Source organism: Bos javanicus, chromosome 8 (genome assembly GCF_032452875.1).
Source record: "Bos javanicus breed banteng chromosome 8, ARS-OSU_banteng_1.0, whole genome shotgun sequence".
In the NCBI taxonomy this organism is placed as follows: Eukaryota; Metazoa; Chordata; class Mammalia; order Artiodactyla; family Bovidae; genus Bos; species Bos javanicus.
This window is the reverse complement of record NC_083875.1, coordinates 60,404,050-60,418,091: the sequence shown is the minus strand read 5'-3', so window position 1 is coordinate 60,418,091 and position 14,042 is coordinate 60,404,050. Positions and strand designations below refer to the sequence as shown.

General features: G+C 53.5%; 2 protein-coding genes across 8 annotated transcripts in view; both read left to right on the top strand.

Annotated features, from left to right (window-relative positions):
* The window catches only part of TLN1 (talin 1), a 32,203-nt gene extending 31,573 nt beyond the window's left edge, over positions 1–630 (top strand). For all 4 annotated transcript variants that reach the window (XM_061426854.1, XM_061426852.1, XM_061426855.1 and 1 more), the window contains one exon: positions 73–630. In XM_061426854.1, the coding sequence (XP_061282838.1) occupies positions 73–198 (126 nt within the window). In that variant the 3' untranslated portion in view covers positions 199–630. The remainder of the gene's footprint in view (positions 1–72) is intronic.
* Positions 631–6,435: 5,805 nt separating this feature from the next.
* On the top strand, positions 6,436–13,981 carry TPM2 (tropomyosin 2). 4 transcript variants are annotated; one of them, XM_061426906.1, is made up of 9 exons: positions 6,436–6,824; positions 7,274–7,399; positions 10,226–10,359; positions 10,458–10,575; positions 10,670–10,740; positions 11,205–11,280; positions 11,460–11,522; positions 11,689–11,758; positions 12,730–13,060. In XM_061426906.1, the coding sequence occupies exons 1-9, from the start codon at positions 6,711–6,713 to the stop codon at positions 12,810–12,812; spliced, it is 855 nt and encodes a 284-aa protein (XP_061282890.1). In that variant the 5' UTR covers positions 6,436–6,710; the 3' UTR covers positions 12,813–13,060. The 4 variants fall into 4 exon arrangements, with proteins under 4 accessions (XP_061282890.1, XP_061282891.1, XP_061282893.1 ...); XM_061426907.1 differs by lacking the exon at positions 12,730–13,060 and adding an exon at positions 13,835–13,981 and having other exon boundaries at positions 6,513–6,824; XM_061426909.1 differs by lacking the exons at positions 11,205–11,280; positions 12,730–13,060 and adding exons at positions 10,880–10,955; positions 13,835–13,981 and having other exon boundaries at positions 6,576–6,824.
* The last annotated feature ends 61 nt before the right edge of the window (positions 13,982–14,042 follow it).

The following is a 14,042-nucleotide window of genomic DNA, read 5'->3' as shown; positions in this document are numbered from 1 at the left end:
TGCACTGGTTCCCACTCCCCCAGACCCTGATGCACATATTCACTGACTGAGTCCCTGATCTCTGTCCCTCAGATCATTGCTGCCCAGGAAGAGATGCTTCGGAAGGAACGAGAGCTGGAGGAGGCACGGAAGAAGCTGGCGCAGATCCGGCAGCAGCAGTACAAATTCTTACCTTCAGAGCTTCGAGACGAGCACTAGGGCAGCCGCTTGTGTGTATCACAGACCCAGCCCAGAGACTGTGCCTCACTACCAAAGCCTCCTGGGCTGTCGGGCCCAGCCTGCCCAACCCCAGCACCCCCAAGTGCCTGCCAAGCCTCAGGCCTGGTCCCGCCGCACGTTTCCTGGCCCTTCCCGGACTCCAAGTGCCTTCATGCCCTAGGGCCCCCTAAGTGCCTGCCCCTCCCCAGAGTATTAACGTTCCCAGAGTATTATTAACGCTGCTGTACCTCAGTCTGAACCTGCCAGGGCCCCAGCCCGCTCCACCCTGCCAGCAGCTTCCAGCCAGTCCCCACAGCCTCCGCTCTACTCATCCTTTTTTATACTCTCCGCCCCCCACCCCCAGCTACCTGTGGGGGCCAGGGGTGTAAGCCCCAAACAGGTCATGCTCCAATAAAGGTGATTCTGCCTGCAGCCTCAGCCTGGCTTCATGAGGAGGCACCCGCCCCGAGGGCAGGCGGGGAGAGAATGGGATGGAGTGCGGTGGCCCAGCTTGACGGGCTCAGAAGGCTGCCCCGAGGCCCCTTGCTCCCACTACATGCAGAGCCCTAAGTCATCCTAGTCAGGAAGCTGTCCCTGAGCAGTCAGGCCGCTGCTGTCCCTTGCCTCTCGGGCCAGCGCCCACGCCACACCAAGTGTCATTCTTCTGTTCCTGGGACAGCAGCTGCCAGTGCTCTTTGTGGCTGCCAGGGACGCACTCTGTTCTTCATCACTCGTGAACAAACCTAGGCCCTCACCAAGTCCGAATTTTCAAGAAGCAGCTTTGCTGAAAACAAGCCTATGGATACAAGTATCTGAGCCTAAGAGAACTAGGGCCAGATTTGGTTGAGGCAGTTAACAAGCCAAAAATCCAGCCTGAGGCTGCCTCAGGTAGGCTCAACTGTTGACCGGGTTGGGCATTTCCAGCCCCTCCCCAGCCTTGCTGCCACTCCTGCCCAGAACAGCAGTAGAAGGAAAGCAACTGAAAAAGCCAGATCCAAGCATGAGGCCGCATCGTCAGGGGCCAGAGCTCCCCTAATGGCCAGGCGGGTGCTGGGAGCCCTGTGCCAGCTGCCCCGCTCACCTGGAGGTTGAGTGGGGAAGGTGGGGGTGCCGTGCGCTTCCACTTCTCCCACATCTGCCCACATGGCCCACGCCACCTGGCAGCCCTCTCAGATCTGCCACTGTTTTCATGTATGATTCTTCAACCAGCCCTGTTGCTTAGTATGTTACTTCCTTGCTTCTCCCTCCAAGTAGAACACAAGCACCACCCAATCTGCTGCTACTCTTGTCACCTCCTGCCACCTCCTTAAAGGCATGACATCTACTACCCCATTAGAGTAGGTTTAAAGTAGAATGACTTTGTCCTCCCCAGGGCAGCCCATTAGGGAGGTGCCAGCTTCCTACTACCACTTGTGTCACCTGTGATTAATTCATTCAATATTTACTAAGCCAGGCCCAGGCTAAGCACTGGAAAACACAGATGTATTATCACCTCTCTGACGCAGACTGGCAACTGCAGTCCGTGTGGCTCTGGCCCCCTAACCCCAGATTCAATGTCCTGGCATCGCTGAGGACCTTAGAGATCAAATCCCTTTTACCACTTCCCCAACAAGTGGTAGTCCAGACCGTTTAAACTCCAGCTATGAGCCCAGACAGCTGCTGACCCCTGCTACCACTTCCCTGCCATATCCTCAGAAACTGTGACCAATCACGTTCCTCTTGATACTGATGCCTCAGGGAGCCTTCTGGGGAGAGACTCAAATACCTATTAGACCAGCAGTTCTTACAATGTGGTTGACCCTCAGGCCTCTAGGGGTGCCAGCATCCTTTCAGGGGTCCATAAGGTCAAGATTATTTTCATATGGGTTTCCCTGGTGGCTCAGTGGTGAAGAGTCTGCCGGCCAATGCAGATGACACAGGTTCGACCCCTGGTCAGGGAAGATCCCACATGCTGCAGAGCACCTAAGCCCCTGCGCCACAACTGTTAAGCCTGTGCCCTGGAGCCCACACACCGCAACTAATGAAGCCCACGCACCCCAGAGCCCATGCTCCACAAGAGAAGCCACTGCGATGAGCAGCCCACACACTGCAAGGAAGAGTAGCCCTCGCTCGCCACAGCTAAAGAAAAGCCAGGCAGCAATGAAGACCCAGCACAGCCAAAAAGGAATAGAAAAAAGACTACTTTCATAGTAGTACTAAGACATTATTCTCCTTTCTCAGAGTGTCAGCATTTGCACTGACAGTGAAAGAGCGTTTGGTGGGTAAGCTGCCTTAGTGCAAATCAGGGCAGCAGCCCAAACTACCGTAGTCACTGTATTCTTCACCACCATGCACTAAGTGTAAGATACAAATGCTGGCTTCTTCCTGAAGAATGGCCTTGATGAAGTAGCAAAAATTATTCATTTTGTTAAATCTTAGTCCTGTAGTAACAAGTGTTTCAATATTCCGTGTGATGAACTGGGGAGTATGTGTCGAACCTTTCTGGTGCCCACCCAAGTGTGATGGTGTCTCAAGGAAAGCACCTAGACAGTTCTTTGAGCTGAACTGGCTGCTTTTTTCATAGACCACATTTACCTGCAGGAATGACTGACAGACAAACCACAGTTATCAGACTTGAGTAGCTGGCAGATTTTTCTCAAAAACAGAACCTGTCACTTCAGAGAAAAACCTGCCAGTACTTGTTGCCAATGATACAATTCAAAGTTTCAAGTGAAAACTAAAATTTTAGAAAACTTGTGTCTGCCACCATGAGCTTTAGGGCTTCCCCAAACTTAAAACAAGCTTTTCTGTTGAAACCATCATGACTTTTTAAATAATATATAATGAAACATGTTGACATTTGGAACACCTGCATAGCTCAGTGAATGATTTTCCAAATGACCAATGCATGCATGCTGTTACAAAATTATCCGAGTAAAAAAAAAAATGATCCAACCAAAGTCAATACAGACCAATGGATTTTAATGAAACATTGTACAGGAAGGTTATTGATAGGGTCAGGTTCTTCACTGCAGTTAACCACTACGAGAATAGTCAAGTCTTGATGTAGGATCAAAGAATAATATCCACAATTGCCCAAAAAGGCTATACATGCTATTGACGCTTGAACAACATGGGTTGTTACATTTATATTGGGATCAATAGATATTTACAGTACTACATGACCAGTGGTTACTTGAATCCAGGGATGCAGAATCATGTATATGGAGGAAGCAAGTAAATAGAGGGTTATGTTATGGATTTTCAACTCCACAGACCCCTGTCACGTTCAAGGGTCAGTGAATTCAAGGGTCAGAAAAGAGGATATCTCTTTTCCAACTACGTATCTGTGTGAGACTAGATTTTCTTCTTAAAGAGTACTTCAAACAACCAACACATAGCAACAGTAGAAAGCACAAGTAGATTTTGAGAATACAGCTGTCTATTATGCCAGATATTAAAGAGATTTGCAAAAATGTAAAACAACTGCCATGCTCTAATTTGGGGATGTGAATATAGTTATTTTTCATTCAAAGTATGTCAACACAGTAATGTGTAATGGGTTTGTTTTATTTTTAATGAATTAATAAACATTGAATTTTTTAATATGGATAGATATAACCTACTCCAACAAAAGCTTTTTGAATCATCAAACCCCACTTTCAATTTTTAAGAGTGTATATGCTATGCTATGCTATGCTAAGTCACTTCAGTCGTATCCGACTCTGGGCGACCCCATAGACGGCAGCCCACCAGGCTCCCCCGTCCCTGGGATTCTCCAGGCAAGAACACTGGAGTGGGTTGCCATTTCCTTCTCCAATGCATGAAAGTGAAAAGTGAAAGTGAAGTCGCTCAGTCGTGTCCGACTCTGAGCGACCCCATGGATTGCAGCCTAACAGGCTGCTCCGTCCATGGGATTTTCCAGGCAAGAGTACTGGAGTGGGGTGCCATTGCCCTCTCCGTTAAGAGTGTATAGGGTTCTAAAATGAAAAGGTTTGAGAATTGCCCCACTAGACCATGAGTTATCCACAAAGTATCTTCATGTATTCTGAACCTGGTGCACAAAAAATTCACCTGGCAAATGTTTATCAAGTGCCAACTCTATGCCTGATGCTATGCTACAGTGGGGATTCAGAACTGAAACAGAGTCCCTTCTCTGGAGGGTTCACAGACAGGTGGAGAAGCAAACAGGTACAAGAACAGTACCCTTATACTTAAGGGGGACTATGATGAGAATGTTAGTTAGGAGCCTGCAGGAAAAACACGCACCTATGAGGTGGAGAGGGTGGGAGGGAGGAGTCGATAGAGAAGGCTTCTCAGAAAAGCTGACACCTGGTCTCTCTTTACAGCCACCAGGAATCAGCCAAGGGAAGGCAGGGAGAACAGAATGCATAAAAGGTGGAAGCTTTAAGAAAAGAATGGTGATGTCCTGCTCCTGCACTCAGCTCAGTATGAGTGCTACACCAGTACAAGTCTGTGCACTGGGGGTGAGTTTGGAAGTGAAAGAAGGTAGCTTAGAGCTGAAGCGGGCAGGAGCCAAAGCAAAGGGCCTTGTATACCATATTAAGAGATGTGGATTCTTAACATCAAAAGAGGGAGGGCTAAAGGAGGCATTGGCAAGGATTTTAGGGTCCCACTTGCATCAACTCTGTCAAGGAGAGTTGGGGAACCAGGAGCAAGACCACAACAGACTCAGGCAGGAGGTAATATAAGGAACTGCCCAAGGCAACCCCAGAGAAGTCTGAGAAGTCTTCTTCATCTGGAGGAAGTACCTCCTACAGGATTAAGGGAATGTGGGGAATGAGGGACACGGGAGCTCTTAATGACTCCCAAGGGTTTGACCCTGGCTACAGGGTGGCTAGAAGCGACTTTTTAAGAGTTTGGGGGAAAAGGAGTCAGTTTTGTCCATATGTAGCAGCAGTCGGCTAAGCACATCTATACATTTCCCCGCCCCCTACCTCCCCGCCCTAACTCGCCCAAGCCGGGGACCCAGGATTCCCACGGTTTCCACCTCACCAGCAAAAGCCAGGCCTCCCACCCGCCTGCCCCTCGGGAACAAGGCTTCCTCCGCCTGGTCTCCCCTTCCCCCCTCCAAGGCAGCTCTCCACTTCCTCTCCACCCCCCACCCCACCCCGAGGAAAAAACGAAAACAAAAACAAACAGCTTCACGCCCGTGCCCCAGATTTCCCGACCCTGGCCCCGGCTCCCAGAGCTGTTTGTGGCGCCCGCGGTCAGGGGGGACACCTCCCCCCACCCTCAGCCGCTGACGCCCAGCAGCTCAGAACTCTTACCCTTGCCCCTGCCTTCCTCGCCCCAGCCTGGCCCCGCCTCCCCACGGGAAACATCCCAAAAAAGGGCAGAAAAGAAATTTCAGCGTAAAGTTGGCTCACAAGGGAAGAGAGGAGAGTCCGCCGGGAGAAGGGGAGGAGAAGGGAGGGCGCCCGGGGAAGCTAGGGGAAAACGGGGGTGGGTGGGGGTGAGTGGAGGGCGGTGGGGGTGGGTCCGGAGGAGGGACGGGGAAGGGACCGTAGGGACGCGTCCCGGTGGAGGTGGGGATGGGGGTAGGGAGCGCGCAGCGTCCTGCCTGGCAGAAGCCACGTGGAAAATATGCGGGGCACGTGGGGGGCGGGGCGGGCGGGCGCGGAGCTGGGATCCGAGGCTGGTCGGCAGTAGAGGAGGGGCCCTGGCTCCGGGGGTAGGGGCTGGAAGCGGGGAGCGAGGGGAAGAGAGGTCAGGCCCGCCCTCGGGGGCAGCGAACCCGGCCTCAATCTGCACTGCGACCGGGCTTCTGGGCTCCCCTCCTGCCTCAGTTTCCCCAAGTCCCTGGTGAGACTCATCGCTGTCACTGCCGTGTCGGTAACGCAAAGCCAGAGTCTGGAACTCAGGGTAAACTGAGGCACTAAAGTGGCAGAGGAGTCCCTCCTCCCAAGAGACATTTAATCCGAGGGGATTTACAGGAAACTTCTAAATTAAGGGCAGCGGCTGCTGCAGTTGAGGGGGGAACACTCTGCACTCTGGTCCTTGTGCCCGGGCAGCTGCCGTGAGCTCAAGCCCCGAAATAGCCCCACGGGCCCCAGCCGCAGCTGCCACAGGGCCGCGCTGTCACTCAGGAGAAGTGCGGAGCCCCCAGCCCCAGGGTCCCCTCCCCTCCGCGGCGCTAGTTTTTTCAGCCGACTATCCATCTACTTTCCCGTCCGACGGCTGCGGGCGGGGTGGGGGTAGAATGGAGATGGGTGGGATAGAAGGGAGAGGCGGGGCCCCGAGGGGGCGGTCCCGAGGGGGTGGGCGCAGGGGGTGGCCGCGCCCCCCGACCCTGCAGTGCTTCTGCCCCTACAAGGTTTGGGACGCAGTGGGGGAGGGTCTTGGCCCCCAGCTCCGCCCGGTCCCTCCCCGCCTTTTAGGCGCCCGCGCGGCAGGGACATCCCAGTCCCGCTTGGTGCTCCTTGCCCGCCACCCGTGCGCCCAGTCCGAGAGGCCAGCCCAGTTCTCCCGGTCCTCACTGCCCGCCGGCCGGCCCGTCCCCCACTGCAACCATGGACGCCATCAAGAAGAAGATGCAGATGTTAAAACTGGACAAGGAGAATGCCATCGACCGCGCAGAGCAGGCTGAGGCCGACAAGAAGCAAGCTGAGGACCGCTGCAAGCAGGTGGGGGGGTCCCAGGCCCGGCGCAGCCCCCGCCCCACCCCACAATAAGGGCAGGGTCGGCCCTGCGCTATGCCCCCCAGCCACTGGCCTGCTCACCAATGCTCTCTACCGTCCAGTGTGGGGGCTGCTGGGCCTTCACAGTACCCCGGAAGGTCCCGCACCAGAGCCACACTTCATTCCACCCACCTTAGCCTGGGGAGCCCCAGTTCCCAGATTTCCACTCCTGCCCTTGCAGAGAGCCATGATGGGCCTGCTCCTTGGGGCTGGGAACTTTCTCTCTACTCCCACCAGATCCCTACACACCCCTAGCTGCACTGTCCCCCACTGTCCTCTGATATCCCTCTTCCTCCCTGACAGCCTCTAAATATCTCAGTACCCCCTCACACACACCCCTGACTCTGGCCTGGGCCTGGGCCTGGGCCTGGCTGACTGATGTTTTTCTCTCCCAGCTGGAAGAGGAGCAGCAGGCCCTCCAGAAAAAGCTAAAAGGGACGGAGGACGAGGTGGAAAAGTATTCTGAATCAGTGAAGGATGCCCAGGAGAAACTGGAGCAGGCTGAGAAGAAAGCCACTGATGTGAGTGTGGACCTGGGGGTGTGGGAGAATTAGTGCACTGGAAGGGGTCCCAGATGGGGATGGAGGGACCTTCTTCAGCAGGACTGAAAGGGTTTCCTTGCAAGAACCCAGGCTAGAGCAAGCTGGCACAAATAATTCAAGACAGTGGGTAAATCAAAACCACTTACCACTTCCCCCAGAGGACATAGCATTGCAATTCCATTGGGTTCCAGCTCTTAGAATGTACAGTGATCAAACAATGAGTCATCGTGGGGGTGAGTAGTACAAGAATTTACCCTCCACCTCAACTAATCCTCCAGCTGAAAATGGAGAGAAAACTGCAGCTACATTTTGGGGATGTGGGCTGTGGGTGTAGGTGCTGTGGGCAGGGGGAGAGAAAACGAATCCAAAGATGGGCCCTGACTTCAGTTACACCCCTGGGGGGCCATTAGAAATTCCCTGGCCTTGACCTCTGGCTCCAGTGGCCCTGCTGTGCACTAGGCCCCCAGCTCAGGTTCTGTCGGTCCCTTATTTACCCTCATTAAGCTGTCAGCCTCGAGACCATGCCAGGCCACAGGGCAGAGGGACAAGGCCACAAATGCCAGGGCAGCCACCTTGGCAAGTCCTGCTCACTCTGAGATTTCTCTCCCCACCCCACACCTCCTAACCAGACATCTCCACCTCCTGCCAGTCCCAACCCCCACCTTGAGGTAGGAGAATGGCCATAACACTTTGGACCTGGTACTTTCTCTGCCTCCTGTTCCCTATTTGCCTTCCACCCAGGATTAAGTTTAAAATGAGGCTTCAACTTGGGTGGATGGGGGGATTAGCATAAGCATGGTCTGAACATCCGAGATCAGAGATGACATTACTGTTTGTGTTGACCATTATCCATGTTCCCCACCCCACTCTGCCCCCAAGGTTGGTTTCTCTGACCTCCAGTCTTTGGTTTTGGTTCTTCACCCGCCCTGGCACTTGGAAGGGAACTGGCCTGCAGCTGCTGGTGAAGGCGACCCTGGGCATCTGACACTCTATAAATAACTACGGCCCAGTGCAGCTGGAGGCAGGCCTGGAAACCCAAGGAGCTGGGTGGGGGCTGAAGAGGAGGAGGGGAGGACAGGGACAGAGCTGGGGAAGCGGGGCAGCAGCGCCAGGAGTAGAGAGGAAGCACTGCCCAGACTTGTATGACCTTGAACACAGCACTTAACTTACGCACTGCCTCAGTCTTTCCTTCCTCTCTTGCTTCCCGTTTGTGCAATGGGGATGGCACTGTCTGTCCTGTGGTTAAGAGAGCAGCATCCCTAACTGGGAAAAACTTGAGAAGCACAAAATGCCAAAAGTCAGTCCTGTGATGCAGGCCCCAGGACTTCCCAGGTTCTCCAGAGTCACTTGTTACCCGATGACCATGAAGAGAGGTTCCCTTTTATAGAGTCTCACCTCTCTCTAGACCTCCAAGATTCCTCAGAGTCATTCTTCCCAACCCCCAGTGCGGTCCCCAGAATCTTTGCACACGGAGTCATCCAGTCCTGTGCCCAGGATGGGTTCCTGTCACTCTAGGTGGCCTTTAGCCCCTGGACTGTAAGGGCAACACTACTTTCTACATATGGTGCTGTTTCCCCTGTCCTTCCCCCAGCGCTGCCACCTGTCTCTCCCCTCTCACTCTCTTCTTCCCCTGCACTGGTCCCTTCTCCTTTCCAATCCTGAACCTAGAGTCCCATGTTTATGGGATGGGGACTCTGCAGGCACCTGCTCAAGTGCTTTCTGTGTGTTATTTTACTATTTCCCAAGATTGCTTATCATCAGAATCCCTTGAGTGAATGAGTGATACTCGCTCAGTCATGTCTGACTCTGCAACCCCCTGCCAGGCTCCTCAGAATCCCTTGAAAGCTTAAAAAAGAAAAAAAGATAGGATTTTCAAGCCTCTGCCCTGGAGATCTCAGTTCAGTGGCTCCAGGATGGAGCTAAAGAACTTGGATTTTTTTTTTCGTTTCCTCCCTAATGGTCTGTTATTAATCCAGCATTAGAAGCACTGCATTATCTCAGAACATTCTACAAAGGAGGAACCAAGGCTTAGAGAGACTAAATAAGTTACCCAAGGTCACACAAGTAGCTCCAAGACAGCAGTGTCACTCAGAGCAGATGCTCTTAACACCAAATTGCACTGCTTCTCTCCTTTGCCTTTTTGGGATCTTTCTTGCTCTGTCCTCTTTTTCTCAAGGTATCATCCCTTTCTATGGACCATCTCCAAAACCTCCACGATTTTGCCTCTATATTGCAGGATCAGTGGCGGATCTGCCACTCACACTGCGCTTGCACTGCCCCCACTTGTATCCAGCACTGGCAGAGAGCCTCCTGCTACAGCCTGGCTTGCCGCCTAAGCTTCCTGCTGTGAGTCTGCCCGGCAGCCAGTGACATCACAGAGCTTGATTCTGTGATTGGCGGATTTTCGCAGCACTGTGGCCTGGTTGGCCTGATTCTTTCCCACCCCTTGCCTGAGCCAGACTCCGCTGAGGAGTCAGGGCTACCTCAGACCTGATACCAGCAATTGGAGTGCTCTCACACAGGACGAGGGGATTTGTGTGCAGATACCCACTGGAGACTAAGCACAGTGCTAGCAGAGGCCCCGAAGCAGGGGAATGGAGCTTGTCCAAGAGTGCATGTTTTGGGCTGGAACACAGAATCTGCGAAGAAGATGGTTTAGTGGAAAAAAAAAAAAAATAGGTTGAATGTCTGGAGGCCAGAAAGCTTAGCTTTGTTCTGACAAGCATCTTAACCACCCTCTGATGCCTCTCTGATCCTCATCCAAGGCAGACACAGCCTTTCTGACCTCTGATCTTTGACTCACAGGCTGAGGCAGATGTGGCCTCCCTGAACCGCCGCATTCAGCTGGTAGAGGAGGAGCTGGACCGGGCACAGGAGCGTCTGGCTACAGCCCTGCAGAAGCTGGAGGAGGCTGAGAAGGCAGCTGATGAGAGCGAGAGGTGGGCAGCGGGGTCCTCAGAGGATGGGGTGGGGAGGGAGCCGGGAGCCTGTCCCTGCTGGACCTAACCCCACCCCCACCACTCACCTTGCCTCTCAGAGGAATGAAGGTCATCGAAAACCGAGCTATGAAGGATGAGGAAAAGATGGAGCTGCAGGAGATGCAGCTGAAGGAGGCCAAGCACATCGCCGAGGATTCGGACCGCAAATATGAGGAGGTGATAGCCCTGCTCCACTTTGTTCTCACGCCTGAACCCCAGGCACCCCCAATCATTCACCATGGATTTCCTCCTCGCTCCCCCATCCCCACAGGTGGCCAGGAAACTGGTGATCCTGGAAGGAGAGCTGGAGCGCTCAGAAGAGAGAGCTGAGGTGGCTGAGAGGTAAGGAGACCCCAGGGTAGCAAGTGAACCTCGGCCTGAGCCCATGGCTGTGGGGCACTCTGTGCAGTGGGAGGTGCTTCCCCAGTCAGGGTACCCCAGGGACAGGTCCTGCCTCTGACCCCTACCTGCTGGCCCCCAGCCGAGCCAGGCAGCTGGAGGAGGAGCTTCGAACCATGGATCAGGCCCTCAAGTCCCTGATGGCCTCAGAGGAGGAGGTAGTCACCTCTCTGGACCTTTCTGGCCAATGGCACCTTCTCTCGGCTCACCTTCCCCTCCACCTCAGGCTGCTCTCTCTCAACCTGCTGGGGGTCGGGAAGGGCCTGGGGCTTCCAGTCTCTGCCTGCTGTCACTCTCACAACTTTGCTCTTCTTCTCTTCCCTCCTCCACCCCTTCCCCACTGTGCCACCTCCACTGTCTCCCCCACTGTGCCTTCACATCCCACCCTGCCACACACCCCCCTGCAGTAAATGTGGGGACCTAGAGGAGGAACTGAAAATTGTTACCAACAACTTGAAATCCCTGGAAGCCCAAGCGGACAAGGTAGAGGGGGCAGAGGGGCAGTGAGGATGGGTTCCTTCAGGGAAGGGAGGCGATGGGCCCAGGCAGGGCGGGGCGCAGTGTTTGATGGAGACAAAATCAGGAGTAGCCTGTGGGGCTCCGTGAAGAAATGAAGGCTTTGTGGGGGTGGTGTACTGATGACCTGTGTCTGTCCCTAAAAGTATTCCACCAAAGAAGATAAATATGAAGAGGAGATCAAACTGCTGGAGGAGAAACTAAAGGAGGTGAGAGTCCTTTCAGTCCGAATGACCTTCAAGCCCCCCAATCCCTACCAGAGACCTCCTATGGCAGGAATTGGGAACAGGGGCAGAACAGAAGGTTGACTTAAGTGATAGTGTCTGGGAGGGTCTAGATTTTTGTCATTTTTCCCCATCTTGCCTTTACACCCAGGCTGAGACCCGAGCAGAGTTTGCTGAAAGGTCGGTGGCAAAGTTGGAGAAAACCATCGATGACCTGGAAGGTAAAAAGGATATTCCTCTGTACCCCCGAGACTTTCAAAATAGGTCTGTACTCCCCATGACTTATCTTCCTATCCCATGGGACTTGCCAGTGGTAAATTAGGACTGGATCCCCTAGGACTCCACAGGTTTTGGCAGTCTGTGCCTCCCATCCAAGTAGATAGATGATGTAGCCCCATCAACTCCAGTGCTTTGCAAACTTGAGTGGGCATGAGAATCCCCTCAGAGAGTTTTTAAAAAATACAAATTCCTGGGTCCTGCTCGGAAGTGACTGGTGACTTTGGACTGAATCTGTGTCTAACAAGCACCCTGACAATGCAGATGCTGCTGGTCCTCAGACCAGACTCTGAGTAGCACTGATCTAGATAACACTGTCTCCAAGTACAGCACCCTCTTTATTAAATAGAGAGCTGTTTGGTTTAATATCTAGGTTTTCATAAAAACATTAATGGAAAATACTATTCTAAGCTAGATTTAATGAAAACAAATATCCAGGTGTTTGCTAGTCTGTAGCTACTTCTCACTCTTATCAATAACGTTGTGCCTAAAACTGTCTTTCCCTTTTATTTCACTTTCATAACTCCCACATCTCTTGCTTCCAGCCCTCTCAGGCAAGCCTCAATTTTCTCTCCGACTTTAGACCTTTCTGGCTTGAGTGTCCTCCCCTTGCAGCAAGCACTCCTGCTTATGCAAAGCACTGTGCCCCCAGGTCCCTGGGGGGAGGCAGGAGCTCCTTGGGGAAGCACCAACTTGGGGTACAGAGAAGGATAAAAGACATAGGGGTACAGAGAGGAGAGGAGGGGGCCCTGATGGCTGTCCAGCCTGTTCTCTGGCCTGTCTCCCTCATTCCATCTTCATCCACCTCTCTCTGATTCTTGTTCTCTCTATTACCCTCTCTCCTTCCACTCCTCTTTCCCTCCATTCCTTCTCCCCACACTCCCACCTGGCCCCCCTCTCCTGGACCCCCCACCAGATGAAGTCTATGCACAGAAGATGAAGTACAAGGCCATCAGTGAGGAGCTGGACAACGCGCTCAATGACATCACCTCCCTCTGAGCCCCTCACCAGCGTGGCCCTCGGCCCCCTCTCTCTTCTCCTTTCCATTTTCTCTATGGGAAGCAGGGCCAGCAGGAGGAGCAGAAATTGCCAACACTGCAAAGCCAGGCTGGGTGCAGCCTAGGAGAGCCCTCACCACATCCGCTGCCCATCCTGGCACTTGCTTCATCCTTCTATATCCATCCACTCCTCCCTCTACTGTCGGCCTCCACACTCTCTGCTGCTTAATAAACTCCATTTGGTCTCCATGCTGTTTTCCTGCCCTCTAAAGAGCACTGCCATCACCCCCACAGAGCACTGGTTCACTGCTGAGACCCTGGCTCCTGTGGGCACCCCTAATCTTGTGACTCCCTCCCCCACTGAGATCACCCACAAAACACTGAGGCCTACCCCAGAACCCCCTCTGCATGACTCTCACTGACGCATGTGGGCACGTATGACTGTGTCATTCACCACGGGCCCTCTGGTGCCTCTGAGATACATGCCCTTCTGCAAACCCAGGCATGTCACTGCCCTTAGAGTGCTCAGCTGAGATTCCAGGATATAAAGGAATGACTGGAAGGGGAGTGGGCAGGTGAAGTGTAGGAGAGGGATGTAAGGTTGTTAAAGGTCCGGGATGACATTTGGAATGACACTGGATGCCAGCAACGTGGGGGCTTTCGCTGCAGGTCTGTTTTCTGCCTCGAGTTTGTCTATCTGTCTGACACTCCCTTTCCTGGCTCAGTTTTTGTCTTTCCTCCTGTTTCCAACTCTTGAACCTTCTAAAGAAGGAGGGTAAATTAGTTTATGACTCGGGCCTTCCCATACACCTCCATGGCCCCAAAGCCTTGAGTGAGGCATCCCTGTCTTGGTCAGTCCATCTGTCTGTCCCACCCAAGGGGTCCCCAGATCCCTGAATGTTTGTGTCTTTGTATGCCTCCAGCCCACTCTGTGTCTGTCACACCCCCTGTCCATGCCTCCCCATGTTTCTCCCCTCATGTCTCCCCACCCCACCCCTGCTCACGGGTTGCTTCCCCTCGCAGAGACCTTGGCCAGTGCCAAGGAGGAGAACGTGGAGATCCACCAGACCCTCGACCAGACACTGCTGGAGCTCAACAACCTCTGAGGGCTGGCCCTGCCCCCAGCCAGGCTAGCTGCCAACCCAACCAATAAAACTGATGTTACCAGCATGATGGGGCCCTTTAAGCCTTTCTTGGGTATTGGCAGTGGTGGTGGTAATTTTCCAAAGTG